Source organism: Daphnia magna, linkage group LG6, assembly GCF_020631705.1.
Source record: "Daphnia magna isolate NIES linkage group LG6, ASM2063170v1.1, whole genome shotgun sequence".
NCBI classification, from domain to species: Eukaryota; Metazoa; Arthropoda; class Branchiopoda; order Diplostraca; family Daphniidae; genus Daphnia; species Daphnia magna.
The window spans coordinates 8,869,240-8,894,013 of NC_059187.1; the positions used below are offsets into that span (position 1 = coordinate 8,869,240).

At 43.7% G+C, this 24,774-nt stretch overlaps 2 protein-coding genes across 3 annotated transcripts in view; one reads left to right on the forward strand and one right to left on the reverse strand.

The window, feature by feature from the left end:
• LOC123473958 lies at window positions 1–21,509 on the reverse strand. Of its 2 annotated transcripts, none has more exons than XM_045175618.1 (14): window positions 21,468–21,509; window positions 21,272–21,372; window positions 19,695–20,069; window positions 19,311–19,394; window positions 18,704–18,850; window positions 18,502–18,631; window positions 18,339–18,424; window positions 18,069–18,264; window positions 16,218–16,362; window positions 9,298–9,652; window positions 8,404–8,715; window positions 6,212–6,296; window positions 5,969–6,022; window positions 1–1,020 (listed from the first exon to the last, which is right to left on the reverse strand). In XM_045175618.1, exons 10-14 carry the CDS (start codon window positions 9,631–9,633, stop codon window positions 341–343), a joined length of 1,467 nt encoding a protein of 488 aa, XP_045031553.1. In that variant the 5' UTR covers window positions 9,634–9,652; window positions 16,218–16,362; window positions 18,069–18,264; window positions 18,339–18,424; window positions 18,502–18,631; window positions 18,704–18,850; window positions 19,311–19,394; window positions 19,695–20,069; window positions 21,272–21,372; window positions 21,468–21,509; the 3' UTR covers window positions 1–340. The 2 variants fall into 2 exon arrangements, with proteins under 2 accessions (XP_045031553.1, XP_045031551.1); XM_045175616.1 differs by having other exon boundaries at window positions 18,502–18,634.
• The window catches only part of LOC123473957 (mucin-12-like), an 11,375-nt gene continuing 8,077 nt past the window's right edge, over window positions 21,477–24,774 (forward strand). The window contains 2 exon segments of the mRNA XM_045175614.1: window positions 21,477–23,690; window positions 23,692–24,774. Of these exon segments, the coding sequence (XP_045031549.1) occupies window positions 21,477–23,690; window positions 23,692–24,774 (3,297 nt within the window).

A 24,774-nucleotide genomic window follows, 5' to 3' on the forward strand; every position in this document is an offset into this window, starting at 1 on the left:
TTTTACTTCCGTTTCTTTACATTTTTTTTTTTTGCGTATCTCTTTTCTTTATTTCTTTATTTCTTTTTTAAAGGTGTAAAATAAAGGGGGGAGAGAAAACAATTCAAATGGGCATGAGGTGATTGTTGTGTTGATGGCGTCCGTTATTCCGAACACTAGAGGCGCGCTGAATTGGCATCGTCATCCGATCCACTTCCTAATTCAATGTCCACTTCCTGGATACCTTCCTCTTCGTACTCGACTTCTTCCGTCGCTACCTGAGTTGTGGCCTCGCATTTTTCTTGCGCACCTTTCGCATTGTCTGGCCTCTCCGATTTGATGGCAACTCGTGCGGCTCGACTCAGCAGCGGCGGCGGGGCTGCGACGACGACTTGGCCGAGTGTTTAGTTTCCTCCGTCTTGGCAACGACGCCAGATGGCTCAGCTCGGCGGACCGGAGAACGAGATCGTTCGTGATGGCGATGACGATAATGTCGGGGTTGGCGCATCTGATTCAGCCCTTGGTCGTCATCTTGTTTGGCAGACGAGTGTCGATTGCGTCTATTCAAATCCGCACCGTCCGTCTGTTGGTGGAGACTGGCCGGCCGTCGAGAAGGCCGTCCGGCCGCCATCAATGGCTGCTGACTGGCATTTGCAGGAGGGACAGGGTCAACAGACGACCTGTGTTGATGACCGCTGTGCCTGGCCTTGGATGGTTGGTGTTTGTACTTGTCGCTGAACGAGGACTCGTTCGGACGGCCGACGTTTCCGACGGCCGTCGCCAGAGGGACGTCAAATGAAGAGGCGACAAGATCGCCATCGGGCCATTCATCGTCTCCTTCGCCCTCCTCTTCTTTCTTCAGCAGGGCTTTAATGGCTCGCGCTCGCATCTCCAATTCCAGCAACTCCATCAAAGTTTTCCCACTGGATTCCTCTTCGCCCTCGTCTGGCGTCGGCCGCGATCGTTCGCTTTTCTTAGACTTTCTCGACTTCTTTTTCTTGCTCTTCTTCGATTTCTTCTTCTTGCAGCGCTCCGTTTCACCTGCGGACCAATTGAACACAATTCATTCAACGCAACAACAATTGCCCCTTCCCCAAACAGAATTCAATTCATTGCAATTCGAAAGAAAAGAGAGCGCGCGACCCCTACAATTTGTCTTCCTTCAATGTTGTTTCTCTATTGCCAATCGATCTACGTTTTGCCATGTTCGATTTTCACGTCCGGCCATAACTGAAAAAAAAAAAAATAATGCCAACCCCACCCCACCTCTTTCCGACTTGATGCGCTGGACGCCAACTATTGGACTGTGCTGCCACCGCTACGCATATCGCCTTCACGAATTTTAATATTTCCCGTTTCCTTCTTTTTCCTTCCCTGCCCCCCCCCCTCCCTTATCTCATTTTCGTTTTGTTCCATTTCTCTATTTCTCTCCTTTTTTTCATGTTGTTGTTGTTGTTGTATTACTCAGGCATTCTCTCCCTCCACTGCTACCACCGTTTCCCCCCTCTTGATTGTCCATCGGCGTCGCCGTCACCCATTGCCCGTCCCTTCGGGAGGGGTGGTGGTGAGCGTCGCTGGGTGGTAGGAGGGTCCACCCGTTGGGGTCTCTCTTGCGCATCCCCATTGGCGCAAAAAGTTCACAGCCCCCTTGTAAAATGGCAAAAACAACGACGTCGCGATACGACGACGCTTGGAAATGGGGGGAGGGGGGAAGAAAAAAACAAATGTTACAAAACGAAATCAAGAGGGGATGAACAAGAAATAAATAAATAAATAATAATAAAAAAAAAAATGAATCCATCCATCCATAGGAAAGTTGGCGCTTGACTGAATGAATCACGGAATCCCAAACGTTAGCCAAAGCCAATCAAGTGGAAATGAAGCACAGAGGCATTTTTTTTTTTTTTAGGGAACACACACACACAAACAAAAAACATTGAAAGAAACTCATTGAAGCATTCACGCTCCCGGGCATCAACCGACACAGCCCTACCGATCAAAGATTTTGATTTGATCTATTTTCAGTTAAGCGAATACAACTTTAAAAAAAATAAATCTAATAAAACGAGAGAGAGTTGGGCGCGGGAATTTGTCTTCATTTGAATATTCGCTCATTAAAAATGTGCGAGGTTTCACTGACGTCCGCCACCTTTTAGTTTTTTTCCTTTTTTAATAAGATGTCATGTCGATGAACCCTCCTCCTATCATCTAGTTATCGCTTTATCGAAATTCATAAAAGCGAAAATAATAAAAAAACAAAATGGAGCTCGTGATTTTCATTTAGTTTGATGGAGCCATTCTTCCATTTCAGAGCACCTACAATCTCGAAACCTCTTATCTTTTTTTCTTCCGAAGAAATAGGCTACAAACTAAAGCGCCTTGATGTGAAATGCAATCAGGTGGAAAAAAAAAAAGGCCCAAAAAAAAACTAAACTAACCCATCAAAAACACCAAACAGCTTATAAACATATCATACACGATAAAGGCCATTTAAAAATTGTTGGACGAGCTCGTTCCGGGTCTCTCTGACAAGATTCGTTTCATTATTTAAGAAAAAAAAAAAATAAAGAATTTATTTATGAAAAAAAAAATAAAAATTAATAAAGAGTTTCCCTGTTTGGAAAAAGTTTATAGAGAACGAAGCGGCATATCCCAGTATGGTCAAACTATAATATAAGAGTCTCTTGTTTTTGTTTCAATTCTTTGTTGGTTGGGGCAATGGGGAAATTCAAATGATGGGAGCCGGCCACAAGAAAATGTTTCCTGCATCATCATCGGTGCCGCATTAAAACTGATTTACAATGGGCGAGCCAATTGAATTGCAATCAATCGTGGCAATCATCATCACCATCCTTCATATCTATACCCACGCAAATAAGATTGCCATTGTTTTTAACAATCTCTATTTTTAATTTTTGTTTCTTTCTTTTTTCCCCCTTGACGTTCGACTTTTGACGTCTTCGTGAGACCGTCCCGAGTAACGAACAAAACGTGAACGAGTGGCGCCAAATATGAAATTGACGTCCATCCGATTAAGGAACAAATGCGGAGGAAATGGGTAACGACGTAAAAACATTTCGATTGGCTGCGGCCATTGGGAAAAATACTCGCCTGCTCAAGGGATGGGGGGGAAGGGGAATATTACAGTCACAAACATTTTCCGATATTTTTCTTTTCGAATGTAACTGGGAAAAAGAAAAAAGAAAAAAACACCGTCCAGAAAAATAGTAAAAATAAAATAATACATCATCTATGAAAATAGACGTGTGAGAGACCATTGGGGTGGCTGAACGATGGGGGGAGTCAAAAGGGAGGGACTAGGCGGAGGAACCCCGAAAAAAATAAATAAAAGAGGAGAGTTAAGAGTATACCGTAGAAAAAGAGAGAAGGGAATAAGAGATGAGAAATAGGCACGTGCTACTTGAAAAAAAAAAAAAAGCAGAGCCGCTACCCACCGACGTACACCCCCCCCCCTCCCTAAAAGCCCAGCAGCCGATATAGGAGAGGGGATGAATTGGCTATCCACGTTATAACAGAAAGATCCGATTGGGATTCGAATAGTCGAAATGCGGAAACAAAAGACCCTCTTTTTTTTTTTTTTCTTTTTCTTCTTCATACGTATTATGTGTGCGTTGTACATCCCCCCCTTATGTAGAAAACCCGCGTGTCCAAATGGCGACCTTTTTTTTTTTTATATTTTATTTTTCTGTTTTCGGGGTGGCGAACGGACTCGTTTCCAGTCGGCAGATGTTGTTTGCGCACATTTTGCAGGGCTATGCGTTTTTCTACTTAACTTTGCAGCCCCGAAAATCCCATTTCCTCTTTTCTTTTTTTTTTTTTTAGTTCCAGCTTGTTTTTACCCTACCCCAAAAACTAGGGGTTATTTTCTATGGCTCTTACGCGTTGACAACAGCGTTCCCCCCCATTTATTGATTATGTTAATAACCTTTCATCTTGAAAGCAAAGGAAATGTCATTACAAGAGTGGCACAAAATTCAGCCCTTGCGCATTTCAAAGCCGAAAATTCTTAACGAGTTATCCATTGAAGAATGGACGGTGCACGCAGACCAGAGCGTAGATTCATTACAACGACACTGGCGCTTGACAAGACGGCCAAACAGACGTTTTGATAATCACTCGTTGTGTAATGACGATCGAATTCGTCAAATGATGATTTCTTTCTTGATTTTTTTTTTTTGGGGGGGGGGGCTGATGTTAGAACGAGCTGCAACACAACGTAAAGGTCCGTTTAAGGACGGCGGGGGGCGATATCGTGCGAGACCGCAAGCAATTTGCTTCGATTCGAAAACGTTCTCTTTTTGAAGCAGCTTTCAAAAGTCCAAAGAGTTAACGAGGTCGTATGCCAAAGAGAGAGAGGAAAACGCATCGGGGCTCTAACGATGGCCTGTTGTGTATGTGTAATCAGATTGATTCACGATGCATCATTTCTTTCCCTCCCGTTGCTCATCGATTACTACACCAAAATAAATTCTTCTCACAAAGAATTAAAAAATGAGAAAAAAACAAAAAACAAAAGAAATTTTCTTAAAAAAAAAAAAATAAAAATGGACGCACACAACTAAAAGCAATGAATTAATATACATAAAATAATAGGGAGGAAGTTATTAAGTAAAGAGAATTTTTCCATTTCTTGGAGCCAACAGAGTTCCAACCAAAAATATATATATAAATAAAAAAGAAAGAGAATAGATATTAAGTCAAGTTTTACACGTAGCACGCAGACACGAACAAACGGGGCAAAAAAAAACCAAAAAAAAAAAACAAAAACAAAAAAAGAATGAAAGAAAAATCACGCGTGAGGCCAGCCAGAAGACTTCACAGAGTTCTGGATCTTTTTTTCTCTATTCTCTGCCATCTATCTTTTTTTCTATCTCTCTTTTCACTACCCCCCCCGTACAAGAAAATAATAAAAAATAATAAGACCAAAAAAAAAATTTTTTTTTTTGTTTTGTCGAGTGCCTGCGCTCCTCCTTTTATTTTAGATATAATATATATTTTTGTCTCCCACTGGAACGAGAGAGAGAGAAGTTCTCCCTTGATTTGTTCCAATTTATCCACCAGTTTCTCTTTACTTTCTTCCTTCTTTTCCGGTCGGAGCACACACCAGCTTCCTTCCTTTTCACTGTGTGTGTCTCTCTCTTTTTATTTTTTTTTGCGTGTTATCCTCCCCTTTTCTTTATCTGTGCGACTGCCTCTTCCGTCGTTTTTTTTCTCTTTCTTCGGTACACGAAGACAGCACATGTCTTGCCTACTCTCTCCCTTTGTGTTTGGAGCTGGACTCGACGGGCAGGGCCGTCACCACCACCAAAATTCACGTATTTATTTTTCTAATTTGATTTTTTAAATCCCACCCAACTTTAAAAAAAAAAAATTTATACCGTTGCTCACGGTGCACCCTGTTTCGCGTGATTGAAGCCGGCCATTCGGGAAGGAGGAGCCAACAATGGAGAACAAAAAACAAATGACATTATCCAGTCGCGCTTTCGCATGAACGAATAGGACAAACACGACCTAGAATAAGAAAAGAAGACGGACAACAACAACAACAATCGTTGTTGTCCGTTTGTTGTTACCATGTGGGTCCCCCCACCGGCCCCGACCCAAAGTTTTGACAACTCGATTTGCTTCACGGCTCCGCCGTTCATCAACTATTTCTTATTTTTTTTTCAAGTTTTGGCCCAGACTTTCTTCGCATTGCGTGAACGTGCAAGTCAACGATAGACAACAGTCGTGCACCTCCCCTTGCCCGTCCCGCAAGAAGAGCCTCCCCCAAAGTGGCGATTCTGACCATTTTCTTTCTTTTCCCGTTGACGAACGAAAAAGCTGTTGATCCAAGAAGCGGCAAGAGTTGCTATCACATTGCACGGCGGCCAATCGGACGGCCCATCTTTTTGTTATCTAATCACGCGGTTATGCTACAAAAAGCCCCAAGACTCTTGACATTTTAAAAATAAAAGAAATGCCTTACCGGTGGCTGTTTCTGACCAAACGGCTTGTCCAGCTGGTCCTTGATCTCCGCCACCTAATCATCCACCGTCCGGTTCGATCGGCCAGTTATTAAACGTCAGGTGGTGCGGTGCCATTACGTCGGACCCGGAAACAGCGGAGGAAATCAAACAAAACAAAAACCAAAAAAACACAAACAAAAGAGAAAAAAAGAAATGATGTGTGTGGGGTTATTTGAATTGCCCGCCATTTTCAATTTGTTTACCATTGATGATGTTCAAGATGGCCGAATCGGAAAGCAGTTGCAATTGTTGCAGGCAGAGCTGTTTCAATTCTGCGCTGTTCATTTCCTGTCCGGTGCAAACACACACACACACACACACAAGAGAGGAAAGCAAATAGAAAAATATGAGCATAAAAATCAAGAAAACCTTAGAAAAGCCGTCGCTTCTACTTTGTTATGATCGCACGTATTGCCAAGGCTTTAGTCACATAAATACACAACATACGTATACATAGTTGACTCGGATGTGTCAATGATCGGGCCTTCATTTTGTTTTCTTTTTGCACGAGCAAACTAAGTAAGAGACCTGAAAGTTTACTAATACGATCGTATGCGTATCTCAACTTCATATCGATCATCATCATCCAAAGACGTCGAGATTGCCGTTCTTTAAAAAAAACAAAAATAATAAGACACAAAATGAGTTTTTTTCCCCCTTTCTGATGTCCAAATAACAATCCAGCGCGTGCCTCGTTTCATTTGTTTTCTTCTCCCCCATTTTTTACCTATTCATTCTCTTTGAAATGGCCACAACTTTTCTGGGGGTGCCTCTTGTATGTAACGAGAAAAAAAAAAGGATATTGCAGAGAGGAAACACACACAAATATACACGAGCCGGTTATGAAAGGGGAGAATGAACGGGCTTTATAAAAAAAGGGGGCTGCCGTGAAAGCAAACAACAACAGGCACGAGCTACAACCTACCCCCTCTTCATCTTGAAAAAAAAAAAAGAAATACATTTTTTCTAAAGGGTCTAGTCGTATCTGACGCGCAAAAGAATAAAAAAAGGCGTTCACGATTGAGGAAGGTTTGTCACGAAAAAATGCCCCTACCCCACAGAAAGAAATGTAAGGGGTAGGAGGTGTAGGCGATGTGTAGAAGGACGACAAAAGAGAAAGAAAGAAAGGAAGGAAGAAAAAAAAAAATATTTTTGTTGCAAAGTTGGCGATAAATGTTTGATGAGCCCGACGGCGTATTCCCAGGCTTGAACGTCGCCGGGAGGGGCGGACCTACCCCACGCGCAACAAAAAGTCCTTAATAATATCAAAAACTAACGAAACGAAAAATATATATATTTATACAATAATAATAATAAAGAAAAGAAAATAAAATGATGTATAAAAGTATAACTGGAACCTCCGCTCCTACCCCTCCACCCTTCTTCAAAAGTCCCATTTTTTTTTTGTTTCCCTCCTCTTTTTATTCGATTTCTTCTTTCTTTCTTCCTATTCTTATCCGCAAGATATTATTATGTTTGACGATCGACGACGTTGGCAAAGACGTCGATGACGAAGAGAGAAGACACAGAAAGAAAAACAGGGAGGACGTCGTCGTCGTCGTCGGGTGGTTGAATGGGGGGGTTTCCGTTATTGGAGAATGAGATGAGGCAAAGAAAAGACGGGCGTGGATTTGCAGCTCGAGCAAAGATAAACAAAAATGACTTATCGATTGGCATTCCTCTGTGCAAGCTCCTCCCCTCGCTACTCTTCAATTCCAACTATATGTGACAACGGTGGTAGCGGTAGCTACTCCCCCCCACCCTACATCCCCGATGGTATGTTTCTCCGACTTGTTTTCCGTCATCTTCAGACTCTCTTTACTCCCCCAAAAAATTTTTTTTCGTTTCTTTCAACTCCCTCCCCCCTTGACGACCAACAGATACAGCACCCAAAGAAGAAAAAAGGAGGGGGGGGAGTAAAGCGGATCGATAGTTTGAGAGAGAGAGAGAAAGGCGCAACTTGAATCTTGTTGCAGTCACGGGGGGGCGCCTAGTATTTCTCTCAGCTTCGTAAGTAAGTAAAACTAAAAGAAAAGTAACGAATCGATGGATGAGTTTCACAAGATTCGGCCGTCAAGAGACGAAGGAGAGAATGGGGGGAGAGGCTATTGTAAGAACAAGTCGAATGTGCGCGAGGAAAAGAGAGAAAGAAAGAAAGAAAGAAAATAGTGGGTGGGGCGGGTAGGATTTGCTCGTACGAGTACTTCTTGTGCCGGCCACTGGAAAGGATTAATTAGTGGGGTCCGGAATTGGATTTGTTGGAAAATGGAAGGAAATGCGGAAAGAAAAAAGAAGAGGGGGTTTGTGAGCTCAACTCCTTATGTGGGCGGGCAAATCCCATCCCGAGCCAAAAAATAAAAAATAAATAAATAAAAATAAATTCGCATTTTCTTACTTTAAGAACGGGAGGGAGGATGGCCTGCCATTGAGCCGCCGGAACAGACGACATGACCTGTTCCAGTAAAACGGTGCGATTTTGCGGCCCTCCGTTAACGACGTAGTGACCGATAGGTAAAAGCAGCGGCTCGGCCGGCCTCGATTCATCCATCAGGGCGGCGGCGGCAGCAGCAGCAGCTGCTGCTGTACTTGTGGCTATCGCAGCGGCCGACGTGGCTGCAGCTTCCTCCACTTCTTTAAGGAGCTCGGCTCCTAACAGCAACATACTGCCCACCTCATTGTCGTCATCGTGATCAACTCCACGTCCTACCTTAAAAATCAAATCAATAAACAATTAGCCAATGAAAGATTGTAAATGCGACACACAGAGATAGAAATAAATCAAAAAAAAGGGGAAATCAAATGTGGAAGAAAAATGAGAGACCCGGATGATGATAATGAGGCGGAAATGAAGACGCCGAGACCCAATCAGATTCTGTTGTGTTTGTCCGCGTCGGTGATCACATTCGAATCGTTGCCAATCAAGCTCATTATTATCATCGGTCACCAGACCATTTTTTTTTTTTTTTCTTTTTATATGCCGACTGTTCTCCAATTCCCCCCGACCAGAGATTCACGATTGCCGAAGAAGGGTCCAGTTGCTAACGATGATAATGATCTCGTGATGATGACAACGCACCAATGACTGTCTTCTTTCGCAACAAAAGATATACACACACACACACACACTTTTTTGTGTGTGATTTACTTCTCTTTAAATAATCAAGAAAAGGAAACTGTTGGATGATGATTATCTGTCGAGCAGTAACGAAGGACTGTGTTTCCATCATCAACGCTGAATTCATACAATCAAAAGAAGACCTCGTCCTCTCTCTCTCCTTTTGATACTTACCAACGATTTGCTGCTCTTCGTTTTCTTCTTCCTCCTCGCAATCACGGCCGTCGATTTCGATCTGTTTTTCCGATTCGATTTCTTCTTCTTCTTCTTCTTCTTATTGTCGCCATCCCTCTTCCTCTTCTTGTTGGACGGCGAAATGTGCGAAGAGGCCGACGACGACCACGTCGACGACGAACAAGACGAGCTCCAAGACGATGATGAATTCTCTTCCGTCGTGTCCCCCGATGATGATGAAAACGACGAGGAAGACGACGATGATGAACTAGCCGACGACGAAGTTGAAGACGCACCGTAACGATCGCCACCCAGCGCCGCCGCCACAGCCGCCATTGATCAGTTTTCCTTTCGACTATCAAAGAAACGAATTTGGTTGTTTTTTTATTTTCATTAAAAAAGAAAAACGAAAATTAAAATAACTAAATCGAAACAAAGCAAAAAAAAAAATGAGAAACGAAAAAATTAATATAAATATGTATAGATCAGAAATAAATCTCAATATTCGAAAAAAAAAAATTCTTCATTAGCAATGCACTAGTTTGCATATAGAGTGGTGGTATGGCAGTATTGGTCATCGGGATTTTTATCTATTTAAAAGAAACAAAAAAAAAGGGGGGGGGGAGGCGGATAAGCCGGCGAACAACAACCGACCAGGTGATTAAGCAAAAGGTCAGCACATACCGCACGCGGTCCCAATTGGGGCTGGAACAAACCACCATACCCCTTATTTAAATAAATAAAAAAAAGAAGAAGAAGAAAGGGAAGGCATCACAACGCGCGCTTTGCACGAAATTCAAATTCGACATTTTTTTTTTTTGTCTTTCGTTCGTTCGTTCGAAAAGAGAGGCCATTATCAAATGCAAATGAGCGTGTAGTGGTTGCCGTGTTTCTCAAGCGGGAAATTTTTAGTGATGTGGGAGTTGGGGCGCTTTGGAAGCGGCCACGAATGAACGATGATGATGATGATGATGAACAATCAGGCCATTAAAATATATCAGTACGTAAGAAATATATATTTAAATGAGTGAGAGAGAAGGTAAAAGATTCAAAGGAGGAGGAGATCGGACAGCATCACCGAAGAGAACACCGAACCACCAAAAAAGGGTCCGGAATCAATCAATTGGAATAACATTAAAGGAGGTCTCTCTCTCTCTCTCTCTTTCGTCTGTTCTTCTCTTTACGGATATTTGCATTTCAAAATGGACGGGACACAAGAGCAGCAAAAAAAAAAAAAATAGCTTTAAACAAAAATTGAAGAGATAAATAAACCCCCCAACAAAAATTCAACAAGAAAAAAAAAAAGGGACTTGGCCGCATTTCACATCCTCAAACTACACAGGCGCGTTCATTTGCATAATGTTTCTCAACCTTTTTGTGTGTGTGCGTCTGTTGATTAAAGCGGGTGGAGGAGAAAAGAAAAGAGAATTCATCCATAAATCAGCTCTCGAACGAGGAGTCATCGAACGCCATGAGGCAAAAAACAAAAACAAAACAAAAGCGATACACTCCAATCAAATTGTTGTTGTTTCATCGGGAGAAGGATGTATAGAAGACAACACAAGAATGAAATCAGATTTTTTTTTGAAGAGAACGTTGAAATAGTTTCAGTCATCAATAGCTATCCATCAAACCATATTTTGTTTTTCCTTCATCCCCCTTTTATTTATTTATTTTTTCTAAACTATTTGCCTGGCGGTTAAACCCCCCCCAAAAAAACAAAAACCGAGTTGATTCTAATCGATGGAATTTAACTGTCATTTTTGTTTCGTTCAAATGTCCTGTTTCAATGAAACGTTTAAACAGCCAACAAAGAAAGCCATAGCGTATACTCTTCGTGTTAAGAGCTTTCCTTCTTTCTGCTGATGGAAGAACGCAGCAACAATTTGCATACGGGCTCTTTTTTTTCTTTCTTTTCGGGACAGCAGCGCGTTCGCGAGGGGGGCCCCTGCGGGCAGCACCTTTTTTTTTCTCATCCATTATTCAAAACTGCACATCATCATCGATGGCTTTTCAATCATTTTTTTTTTTTTCCTTATTCAAAAACAACATTTTTTTTTTGTTCTTCGTCATATTTGTTTTCGCATTTTCTTTTTAAAAATGATTTTCGAAAAATGTTTAAGTCCCACTCGGAACGTTCGCATTTCGTATACATAATGCAACGAAAATGAAACAAACGAAACAAATACAAGGTTTTTTAAGGGCGCTGTCGATGACTGGTTGATATTTCAAAACTTGGGAAGGGGGGGGGATGGTTGAAATCATTAATAAAAAAAATAAAAAATACGAAAGCTAAATAGGACAGAAAAACAGACATGACAAATATATTGAAACCCCCCCCAAAAAAAAAGGTATAAATAAATAAAAATTCCCAAAAGAAAAAGAAAATTTTCAATGATGTAATAAAAACAAATAACCGGGATGTTACAATAGCTTTGATCGGTTCGACTCACACACCCGAAACGTTTTTTTTTCTTTGATTTTTTTTTTTGATCTAATCTTTTTTTTTTTTATTCCCATCCTATTTGACTATCAAATGATTTGAATCGCATTTCTATCCCTTATAGCTGAATCCGGTTGACCAAATAAAATAGAAAAAGAGCGGCACGATGGGGATGAAACGGAATTTCTGTCCGTCCCCGAAACGAACGGAATGTCAAAAAGAAAAAAAGAAACTTTCAAATGTGTACCTCACATCCACACACATTCATTATTCATCTATCATTACGTTTGAACATTGTACGAAAGGAGACAACGGAGCTTCTTTTTTCTCCTTTCATATATTTTGATTGTGATGATTTCTAGATTTTGTTTTCTTCCCCTTTTCATTTAAATGATTTCATTTTATTCAAAGGAAAATATTTTTTTTTTTTTTGGAAAGAAATGCCGGTCGAAACGGTTCCGGTCGTGAAGGTTATTAATTTTATGAACAGGGAGGGAAAACTTGAGAAAACAAAACAAAAAATCTAAAGAATAAAATCATTCCTTCCCCCTATCGATTCATTTTTTTTTTCTTTCAGGAATATCAATAATCATTTCAGGATGTGAACGCCGTTGGTAGAGAATAATAAAATAAAATATCAAAAAAAATCCAAAATAAAACGTAAAGAAAAGAAAAATGGGGGAAAGAAAAAAAAAATCTGCTTTTTATGGGCCTGAAAAGCGGATTTTTCCGTCTAAAATTTCGACACAATCATCATCATGGTAATAATAAAAGAAATAAAAAAAAAAAAAGAGGGGGGAAAAAAAATCGAGCGTCGGCGTCGGACATGCACCTGGCAAAATTTTTCTCTTATTCCGTCATCCGCACAATTTTTTTTTTCCCCATTTACTGGGCGCTTATGCACAAGCGTCGTTTTGTGTGTACACGGCCGATAGAGGGGCGAGCAGATGGCCGCGTCCGAAAAACCCGAGCAAACACTCGACCCCGACAAAATTCCCTCCCTTCTCTTTTCATTTTTGATTGAAAAACGGCAACTTTTTACCCCAAAAAAAATCAATTCAAAAAAAAAAAGTTTTTTTTCCCTCCTTTTATTCCTAAAAATTTCCTCTCCTTTTTTTTTTAAAATACATTTCCTATTCCCTGTATGTTATTTACCACCGACCCTCCCTTTCTTTTTGATAGCCACACACACACACACAGAGAGTGTGGCTATCAAAATAAAGAGAGTGAACAGCTGATAAGATGAGGAGAGAAATGGGGATGCTCTTGAGGGGGAGGTCGGATGATTCAATAGGCTTTAGACACACTACTACTACTACTACAAGGCCTGGGTGTAGGGCTTCTGTTATTCATAATTTTTCCCTAAATTTGGAAATACCCCATCGCTTCTTTATTCTTCCTTCCTCTCTTTTTTATTTATTATTTTTTTTTTTACTTGCATACGTACATGTCTACACATTATAGAACCTTATAGTCGTGAAACCCCCCCCCCTGTTTCCTACCCTTCGCCCAGATTATTTCTTTCAATCCCCCCCATCCCCACTAACCTCTGAATCATTTTCTATTCAATTGGAGCGCCAGCCGCACGCTTTTCCTATCGAAAAATCGAGTTTTTTTTTATTATTATTATTTTCTTTTCTCTCTTTTTTTTTCCCCTAAAAACAGGAAAAACCAATTTTCGATGAAAGAAACTAAAAAAAAAAAAATGTAGCGGGTGGAATTGACGTCGCAGACGCCGATGATGCAGATGTTTTAATTCCAGAGCACATTTTTTTTTTTTTTTTTCTTTCTAAACTCCCCAATCATTTTCCCTCGGTACACTTCAAAATGTAAATTGATACGCATCCTGTCTCTAACCCGACAACAACTCCCCCCAAAAAAAAAACGGATAAACCCCTCAGACACCGTTGATCCTTTACCAAAGAAACCGGAGGTAACAGGAAAAAACAAAAAAAAAAAATGTCTACAAGGGATGCACAATTTCCTCGGGAGTTGGGCCTATACAATTGCATTGCGATTCCCCCTACCCCCTTGTTTTTTTTTCAAATTGAAAGCAACCAAACTAGAAAATAGAAGCAGGACATCAAACAAGAACGACAGAGGACAGCACGCGCGTGCGGGGCATGTGTTTAAAGGTGTTGCAAAACACGAAAACAGGGAAACTGTTTGTTCGGTTTCTTTATTATTACGAGAACTGTTTGCAACAGTCCATCGGCGAAAGGAAGGGGAACAAAATTATTTTGCATTCACACAAAAAAAAAAAGATAATCGCAACAGCTGTTGGCCTGTTGCGAAAAACAATTTTTTTTCTTCATCTTTTAGCGACCCACATTTCCCTCCGACCTTAATAATAAATATTTGGAAAAAAAAAAATAAAAGGAATCGCCCATCCCAAACGGGCAATACCCGAGCGTCAATAATAAGAATAACGACATTGTGCAAAAAGGACTTGAAAAAAACAGGCGCCATTCGGCCACGACCTCAAAAGAATAAAAAAGAATCTGTGAAAAATACGGCGAGCGAGCGCAAGAAACAAACAAAATTAACATTAACTTTACACTAAACAGGACGAGTACATTAACCACCAATTAAAAGCAAACCAGCCCTTTTTTTTATTTTTTGTGCTTTCTTTAATGGGTAGCCGACCTGTGTGTGTGTACTCACACACACACACAGAGAGTTAGCCGTTGAAGCTTTTTATTTTCCCTTTTTGTTGACACAGCGGGTTCGGATCGATCCTGATGGAATAAAACCGTTCCCTTCGCACAGCCCATTTTCCCAGCCGCGTCCAAAAAGTCAACAATTCTTTCGTTCCCTGTCCCACTTTACCCACATTTCCATCAATTTTCGCCAATTAATGAACGACACGACCGACTGTTTACACTAAAAAAAAACCGCGCAGATGTCGCCTTAGTCTTCTCGCATCGCCTCAGCCGCCAGATTTTTAATTTGAATTATTCATGATCGAATGTGCGCACATGTGCGCCCTTTGCAAAAAAAAATGTTTGGTTCAATCTACATAAAAGCGGAATTCATTGACCCCGAGATTTTTGTTGTTGCTCAAAAACCCCCCCGAAATGAAGGGAGAACGGGTGGGGGGAGCGCTACGTGCATTTCTAACATGGCACTGGTAGTTCCGGAAAGAAGAAGAAGAATGGCAAACAGCACGGAATACGGTGGTAGGGGGTGCAAGAGTAGAAAGAAGAAAAATGTTTAGAACCAAATATTCCCATTTTTTTTTTTGCCCACCCCACTTCCTCAATTTTGCTTTATAAAAATATTAAAGTCTGCAGGTAGTCATGGCAACGTTGAAAAAAGAAACGTGTTAAACACACACATCAAATAAAATAGAAAGAAAGAAAAAAAGGGTTCGTGTTTGTTACTTATGGCTTTACACAACCGCTCGATAGAGTCATTACAACTGGCCCCTCCGCCCCCTACCCCCTTTGGCTTCCTCCTACACCCACCTTGACGACACTACCCCATTCTGTTTTCCCTTCCCTCTCGTTTTTAGCACCAAACAACATCGCCCTTTTTTTTTTTTCTTTCTTCTTCTTCTTTCCACGGCGACCGCCGGCCAACGTATCCCCGAGATTTCCGTCCCCAATTTATCGTTAACACTCCGACCGACCGACGCAACACACGAAAATCACCCGCTATCCCGTTGCATAACCCCGTCTCGTCGTAGTAAACAGAAAACACAAGAGCATTGATGACGTCATAACTGACCAACTGCTCAAAAATGCAACTACTCACCTGTGCAAAGGCCTAATCCGCCTCGCCAGACGTCAATTCCACTCGACAGAGAACGTAAGAATAATATTAAAAAAAAGGATGGTACCAGCAAACCGACAACAATGGACACGGTACCACACACACACACCGTGATTGTTGCAAAAGAAATAAAGAAAAAAGAGAGAAACGTTGCGGATTTGTTTTCTCCTTTTTTTGCTTTTTGGAATAGGGCGGAGAGGGTGGAGGGTTAGAGCCTATTCGCCCCGAGGAGTTACATATTTTTGTTTCGAGCTCTCTGCAAGATAATGTGTGTGTTCCTACTACTACTACTACACACTCGCTCATACGTATACCTTTCTCTGAAAAAAAATGAAGCCCAGCCCTTCAGACCAACAACAATCGGCAACAGAGGTACGTAGCGGCACAGTCATTGGCCGTCATCCACCTCGATCGGACCCCCACGACCACTTGTCTCTATTCCCCCTTTTTTTTTTCTCTCACTCCTCTGTGTGTGTGTGTTTTTTCCTGCTAACCTACACTTTTGTTTTATTATTCGTTCGTTCGTTCGTGTGTGTGTGTCTGTGTTTTCTATCACGTCCTTCGGACGGTCGTCATGTTTGGCGTGTTTCTCGCACCGTTTCCATCATCATTCGAGAAGAAGAAGAAGCAGCACGACAAGCGGATTCACGTGTGTGTGTGTGGTGTTGAGAACAAGCAACAAAGTGTTTGATTTGTACATTACCTTTTTCGCACAGCCGCCAGCTAACACCACTCGCGTGGATTGATTTTTTTGTGTGTGAAAAAGAACGGGTGGACGATTGCGGCGGCGTTTGGGGTTGTGCGTGTTGTTTATTTCTTCTTCAAAAGCGCCGATTTCCTTGGACAACCTACAAGTGGGCGAAATAATTTGAAAGAAAAAAGTTTAGAAACATTAATTAAAACGAGAATCGAAAAATAAATATTCGCAGATTGAGGGTAAGTGATGAATTTAAAACAATTTTTTTCGTGTAAACGATTTCAAATTCTGACACTTCGTTCAATCAAGTCGTCAAAATAACCTTTTGGGAAGGTTATCTCTCTTCCTCCCCTGCCCCAGTCTTTTCCGCCTTTTTAACGACCACATGTGAAAGGATATCCATTCGTATTAGCATGGGGAATCTGAAATTGAGGGAATCTTTAAGAGGGTCCCACCATCGAAAATGTTTCGAGGACCCCGACATCGACGTTGAAAAGTCTCATGGATTTCATTTTTGAATAGAATAACATAATGCCGATAGAAAATCGAATATGCTAGAAAGAAAAAAAGAAGAAAAGATCGGAGGGTTCAAGAAAAATGCAAATCGCCGGCTTGCTCCGCAACCGCCCCCCCCCCCTTCCCTGTTAACTTTGCTCTTATCCTCCCAATGTTTCTTAGCATATTTTGTTTTCTTTAAAAAAAAGAAAAAATCGAAAACCGAAAAATTCCAAACCAAAACCGAGGAAAAAAAAAAATATGATGATGAAAGAATAGAAGGAAAAAAGGTCTTTTCCATTAGAGAAGTGGAGGGCGAAAAAAAAAAGGAAAACACGAAAAATGAAAGGAAGGTGTTTGAAAAATGTGGAAAAACAAAATTGCTCAGGATAAGGGGAGGGGGAGCCTTCTCTTTTTTCTTGATATTTTCATTTTTAAGAGAAAAACAGGAAGCAAGCCCTCTGCGTCGAAATTCTAATAGCCCCAAGGGCGAAGGATCAGGCCCTGTTGTTTTTGTTGTGGCCGATCCGCTCAAAAGAATACGACATCCTTTCTACTAGCTGTCCGCAGCTCTTATTTGTGTCTCTGCTAGCGCGTGGGGCTGTGTTTGTGCGGATTAACAAACATTAACGTGGGCGACAAATGCCTCGTGAGTAACACGAGATCAGCATTAGCATTGGTCATTAAGTCTGTCTTCCTCACAAAAACACGTATGGCATCAAATTGCAATGTTGAGAGAATAATGAGAGGCTACTACGACTAGCAGCTGGGTGGAATGGGTCAATGTGTGTTGGAAGCAGCACAAACGCAGAGCCTCTAGTTTAAGCACTCATGAGCTCGACCAGGCAGGCTCAACTCTTAGAACTAACAGCATCGTGGATTGTGTGAGGACATAGCTTGACTGATGTCGTACTCTTGTAGTTAGTGTCAACCCTGCTTCACGTTACACTTAAAGAAACCAGAAGTGGGTCCTCCAGTTTTTTCCCTCTCAAGGCCACGACAAGTCAACAAGCAAATGTTGCTCCTGGTTCTGAAAGTGAAGAGTTGATTTTCTAGGAAACCAGAGCAATGGCAATTATAACCTCCCTCTTTTTATAGCAGAACTGGTTTCCAGAGAAATGCTGATTTCTGTGTTATTTTTTTTTTCTTATCCCTTCCCCTCTGCTTTTTCATAATCTTTTCTTAGAACTGTTAGCACCATCACCAACAGCGAGAATGATTCAATCGAATTGCGAGTATTGTTGGTGAAACACTTTTACACACCCCTCACTTCTGGCTGTAACGAGAAATGGCGACTCTTGGGAATAGGTTGAATCCAAAAACAGATTAAGCCAACATCGAAAAAGAAAAGATTATAACTACCTGAATAATCATTCGAATGGCCTCGTCCTCTTGATTTTCTAAATCCCCCGGTCGAGAAACAACGAAAACACTTGCAGACGTTGCAAGAATATATTGTCAAAAAACACTCGATGTGCTTAGCAGACGCAAACGTAGTGCGACGTTGCCAGTCAAACAATTGTGCAAGTCTTTCTGCTTTCCATAGTAAATTGCCCAACTATAAAAGTGAACAAAAGTAATCGAAATTGAAATTCGCTCGTCAAAAGAAAACGCAATTTCTTTTCGCTTTACCCAAGACTCACAGCAATGACGTCATGCATTGGCGTCGTTAGGTGGCGTTGATGTACTGGCGTGATGACGTAAAGGCTGTTTTAAACCTATCAGGAAAAAAAAAAATTCACGCCAGAATGCGTAGAGTAAACAACGACGAAGAATCGAATACGAGGGTACCGACCTAAATTGCCAGATGATGTCCCTGCTGTTGAAAGCGATGAAATTGGATTCGTTGTCTGCATTCGACTATTTCAGCGCGCGTCACGCGCCAATGTCCGGGTCTGTTTTAGGGAGAGCGACGGGGAGACAATCTACTAAATAAACAAACGAATAAATTATACAGGCATGCCCACTTGAGTAAATGTCTACCAATTTCCACTCACCAACAACAACAAAAAATTGTATTTGCTCTTTTTCTTGATCCAAATTCGTTTGGTTTCACCTGTTTTCATTTTTGCGCTTAAAACAAAAACGTGATCAGCTAAATGTCTCATTCCACCTTCTTTTTCCTCATCCAACCCAAACTCCACCTAGGATTTAAAAAAAAATAAAGTGAAAAAGAGAACCAAAAAAATGAAATTGAGAGATTGAATCGATCGATTAGACCCCGTGGCTCTACGCATAGCTACAACGTTGTTGTTGTTGTTTTATGCGTTCTAATCCTTTTATCATTTCTTTTGCCCTTCCATCGGTCCGCAATGGTTTAGCAATTTTGTTTTTTTTAAAGGAAAAATGTTTGTTTTTATTCATATCCAACTGGTCATTTTATCGATCGTTTAACGGCGGGAGTAGCGGCGCGCGGGCGGGAGCGCACGGATCGAATGGAGTACACACTCAACAAGAAAAAAATATTAAAAAAAAGGTTTGACCCCTCCCTTACAGTCTACAACACTATGCAACAAAGAGAGCACAATAGGCTCGTTCCATATTACAAAACTTATATATTTATTTCTATTTAAACAAACAAAAAAAAAAAAGCCTTGGTCTCACCGTCCGTCTCCGTACGGCATCGGGTAGCAACACAAAAGTCCATTAATCCGCTTGGCAATCGGCGGAATTATCCCCCCCCCCCTCCTAAAAAAAAAAAAAAAAATGGGGATATAGTACACAACTTTATGGCCGTTTTGGCGACGATAGATACAAGAAAGAAAGAAAAGTTGCATCCAATTCTTTTGATTGGTTATAGAAAAACAAGAGAAATTGCGAAATTGTTGAGCATATCATCCCCGCCCAAATGAATTAGCCTTCAACACATTCAAGCCCCTCCCTTCAGATCAATTTTTTTTTAAATATCTTAAATGAGTCACTTTAAAAATAAAAATAAAATAAAAAAGGGAAGAAGGGGGGGACGAGATTACGTCAAAGGTGAGATACTTGTGTTGTGCTGTCGGAGGTGTGGCGACATGGGCAACATTCCGCAGCAAGTGTTGCTGTTTGTTGGGTACACGACGACGGAGACAAGGTTAAACGACCGCCACACCTTAACCACCCCCTTCACCTCTGCGGGCCCATATAAACGGGAGGGGTGCAATGAAGGAGGAACTGAATGGTGTGGCGTGACCGTGTCCAACAACTCGGCTGATGGCCCCCTAGTCGTCTGTGTCTATGTCCAGTTTTGTCGTTCGACTCCGGGTGTAGTAACCCCCTCCCCTCCTTTTCTTTTTTCATGTTTGTGTCTGTCCAGTTAGTCGGAACGGATCGTTTCGTTCTCCATCGTCAAAGATGATCTTCGATCATTTCGTTTTGTTCCTATAAAGAGAAAGAAAAAAAGAGAATTTGAAACGACGTCATTTTTTTTTTTTTAAGGCCATCGATGACGTAACAAACAAGGCGGGCTAAATTAAGAATTGCTAAAAGCAAATGAAAAGACGGGAGAAAAGGGAGGAGTCGCGGCGTCGTTGAACCGAAGGGCGTCGGAACAGCGTTCACCCCTCACCTTCCTCCCCCCTCCCCCCAACAAAAAAAAAAAAACTTGTGCCCTGCCTTTTTTTTTTTTTTCTTTTTTAGTTCAGAGTTTTAGACAGCGCCATCTGCGACCAATCGGCTCGGTCACGAACGAGGGGAGGAAAAAACAGCCAATGGGCGGAGTTTGGATGCAAGAACTTGCAGCTCGTTTCAAGCTCCGCCCCATCTCCATCTTCTCGTTCGATTCCGGAAACTTTTCTCTCCTTTTTCTTTTTGCTCTGCGTCCTTTTCTATTTTTTATATTTTAGTTTTTGTGCAAGTTTCTCTCTCTCTCTCTTGGCTCGGAAGAAAACCCGTAGAGAAGGGCGAGGGGGGGAGGCAGAGAGAGAAAGAGGAAACGGTGGGGGCCAACATTTTCAGTTTCAGTTGAGCTCCTGACGCGTGATGGCTGCGGAGAGCTCCTTCTCTCGCTCGCGTTTCGCATCTTCATTCCGTTGATTTTTGTTTTGTTTTTTATTTTGAAATCCTCGAACAAAACACAAGCGCTTGAAAATAGAAAAATTGTTTGTTTCTTTCGTTTTCAATTTCGTGTTGTTTTTTGGTTTGAAAACGACATCGTATGCAAATTGAAAATGAAAAAAGTGATGGGATAGTTTCGTTTTGAAATGAAAAGGTGATTGGCCGTTTGTTGTGTGACAAGTGATGTAACCTAATAAGATTGCGAGGAAAATTCAAACGACGGATAGCGACGGCGAAAAGCGAGTGGAGGTAGACGTCCATCATTTGTTTTCATTTCGTCTGCGTGATTTAATGACTGACCCCTCTGAATCCTCTTGTTTTTGCAAATTCAACTAATTACTAATTTTTGATTTGTTTTCAATTTAGGAGCGAGTAACGTCATCGACTAGAATCTCCCAGTTGACACCACCCCCCATTTCCCCCCCTTTTCAAAAAACGAAAAAAAACAAAACGAAAAGGTAGGAAGAAAAACGGACAGGCCGATCCGTTCGGGATTTTTTTTTTTTTTATTTTAAAAATATAATTACCCTGTGTGTGTGTGTGCGTGTGGACGGAAGAGAATCCGCCACTGTTCCGGATAGATGGAGCAACCGTTAAGGAGTTGTTCACCGTCTCAGGCACGGACTGTCTGATGATTGAAGAGAAAATAAAAGAGAACAAATCAAATAATCCCGAAAAAAAAAAGAAAGAAAAAAGAAAAAAAAAACAAACAAGAGAAATTACAAAAGAAAGATGGCGTCATCCGTCAGTAGCAACGGTGGTAGCAATAACGTCATGATCCGCAGCAAAGCCGATTCGATTGGAGTCGCCGGAGGAGGTCAGACGACAGCGATGGATGAACGCAATACACAAACAGTCGTCGGAAGCAGCAAGGCGACAACGGCCATGATGGCCACGCTGGCGGCCGGTCCGGAAAGAGGAGCCGCAACGGCCGATGATTCGGCCATTTCTTTCAGCGAAGAAGAAGAAGAAGAAGAGGAAGAAGAAGACGATGATGAAGAAGGTGAAATGGACGACGAAGATGACGACCATCCGGAATCTTCGTCCGCCACGGCCGCCTTCAACGCAGCCGCAGCGGCCGCCGCTTTCCAGCGTCAACTGTTGGCCAATTTCCCGCTGTTTCATCACGCGACCGACGGATCGAGTAAACTGGATAGCGATCCATCAAACCCGTCGGCAGCCATGGAAGCCACAGCGTCGGCCAGCGAGAACAACAGCCTCAATCCGTTCGAGTCGTACATGGCGGCGGCTGCAGCGGCCGCCGCTGCGGCCAACGCCGAGGCGCTCTTCCGGCACCAGCGACAGTTGCACAACAGTAGCGCCAGGCTCAGCGAGAAACGGACGGCTCACGACAGCGGCACGGACGATAACGACGTGTCCATCGGCGGCAAAGGGGCCGATGGCTGCGGAAGCGGCCAAAGCGCGGCCGGAATTCACCAGCAGCTGCCCAGCAACAAGCGCCGCAAGCAATCGAAACCTGTGCGCATCAGCAGCGACGAAACGCAAGGCCCCAACGACGACAATGCGGCCATGACGGCCTTCCTGGCCGCCCAGACGGCCGCCGCTGCGGCCGCTCTCTTTCATCAGAACAACCGGAACGCGTCCAGCGAAGAAGACGACGAGGAGGAAGAAGAAGAGGGCGCTCTCTTGCGTCCGAATTCGAGGGCGGCATCCAGCGCGAAACGCATCAACGGCCAATATCAGCAAGACATGATGGACTGGGCCCGATCGGCTCATTCCATGGTGGCCGGCAGCAACGAGGGCGAACAAGAGGAAGGTCAAATTATCCGCAATTCTTCTGGTTTCGCATTGGCACCCATGTTCGACCAGCAACTGGCCAATCGTCTACTCGTGGCCGGCAATTCCTCTTCGGCCGCCCGCAATTTCGCCGAGTTTTTGGCTTCCAGCGGCGGTGGCGGCGCCAACGGCAAAGGATTTGCCATTCCTCCGGCCGCTTACGGCGCCAACTGGAATCAACAACAGCAGCAACAGCAGATGATGATGAACATCATGTCGTCGATGAACCGAAACGGCCTGATGGGAGTGCTGGACGACGGGGAGCTGAGCCGCAGCAGCAGCCATTGTTCCGGATCGCCGACCGGCGGATTAGCGGCGGGCGGAAACCACTCGACGTGCGATGCGAAACGCAACGACGAGAACGGCGAACGATCCAGTTCCGATTCGCCCTTCGCCTTCCGCAACATGTTCAAGTACGGATCGACATCCGGCGGATTCTTCCCGTCCGCAGGAGGACCTCCATCCATCTCGTCGGCACACAACCCGTTCCTCTTTCCATTCCTGTCTTCGTCGTCGGCCGGTAATTCGCCGCTGGCCAATCAGTCCATGGGCAGGGGAGGGCTGGTGGGCTCTCCGGGTGGCATGGGCGGAAGCATCCGCATCTTCAATCCCGACGCCTACTGCGAACTCTGCAACAAAGAGTTTTGCAACAAATACTTCCTCAAGACGCACAAGGCCAACAAGCACGGCATCTTCGTCGATAACGTCCCGACGACCAGCGGCGGCGGTGGCACTCCATCCGTCACGCCGGACGGTCGAATTTCCTGCCCGACTTCAATTTCGACGCCGTCCAGCGCCGCCGCCGGCATCGTCCACCAGTCTCTTCCGTTTTCCGTGTCGAGCACATTCGGCCCGCCGTCCTTGTCATTGACTGTTGGCGCCATGACGTACCCGATGCATCCGCCGTCGGCCGAATTGGCCGCCATCGATCCGGCGGCCGTCAGCTATTCGCCCGTCGCCACAACTTCGCCGTCGAAATCGTCGATTTATCCGAGCGTCGGAATGTCGACGACGGCGGCGGCCACACTGTCGACGACGGCCACAACGACCATCCCATCGTTGGCGCCCATGACGACGCCGACAAGCGCAACGAGCGGCGCCGGATTGATGGACTTTTTCCCGATGTGGCCGTCGCAAACAACGACGCCTCCCCGTCTCCACCGTCAACAACACGATGGCGTCGATGATGCCTTCGTCATCGACGGCCAAACAACAGCCGCCCCACCTGGCCGGAATCGTCAATCCGGAAGCGTATTGCGAGCTGTGCCAGAAAGAGTTTTGCAACAAGTACTTCCTGAAACGACACAAAGCCAAAATGCACGGCATCGTTCCGCCCGATGGACCGACGGCGCCTTCCGGAAATTCGGCTCCATCGTCCGGCGGAGGATCTTCGTCTCACAAGAGAAGCAGATCCCATTCGTCGAAAACGGCCCCATCGGCCGCTGTTGATCTCGTCAAAATCCCGCCGACTGCGGCCGTCGCGTCTCCCGCCACAAGTTTGAATCTCTCGACGGCCGCAAGTGAAGCGATTGCCGAACATCATCATCCATCGTCGGTACCGGCCGACGCGCAAGAGACAACCGCCACGACGCCAACGACGCCCTTCAATCTGTTGGTGCAGGGCGGCGCCAACGAGAGCGCAGGTGTTCCCCCGGCCAAATTGGACTTGAACACCAGCGGCGGCCACAGCCTCTCGCTGCTGAAAATTCCGACGCCGTCGCTTTCCGCCATGTTTTCATCGCCACCGATGGATTCTCCTCATCCGACGCGCCTGACCCATTCCAAAACGCCCTGTTCGTCGTCGTCGTCTTCCGCGGGTGGAGCGGCTCTCCAGTCGGCGCCGCAGCAATTGTTTTCGCCCGAGCGCCTCCGCCAAATGGGCGTCATCAACACGGAAGCGTTTTGCGAAATTTGCTGCAAAGAATTTTGCAACAAATACTTTCTGCGGACGCACAAATTCAAGAAGCACGGAATCGGATCCATGCCCGAACAGCCGCAACAGCAGCCATCCCAGCCGCAGTGCAATCCATCCGCCTCGGAGTCTTCCTCTTCGACGGGGATGGTGCGCCAACATCACTACAACAACAACAACAACAACAACAACAATAAAAGAGGCGGTCAGAGTCCAACTGGATCGGCCAAAGCAGCGAGCGCAACGGAAATCAACGCCGAGCAGAAAATGCCGTTGAATTTGGTATCCACTCCGCCCGTGGCGGCAACAACAACAACAACA

Coding starts and splice junctions, on each gene's coding strand:
- LOC123473958 (XM_045175618.1), bottom strand. CDS start 9,633: ATGGCGGCTGTGGCGGCGGCGCTGGGTGGCGATCGTTACGGTGCGTCT. Junction 6,297..8,403: donor TCCTCCCTCCCGTTCTTAAA/GTAAGAAAATGC, acceptor TGCACCGGACAG/GAAATGAACAGCGCAGAATT. Junction 1,021..5,968: donor TTGGTCAGAAACAGCCACCG/GTAAGGCATTTC, acceptor ATTGGTCCGCAG/GTGAAACGGAGCGCTGCAAG.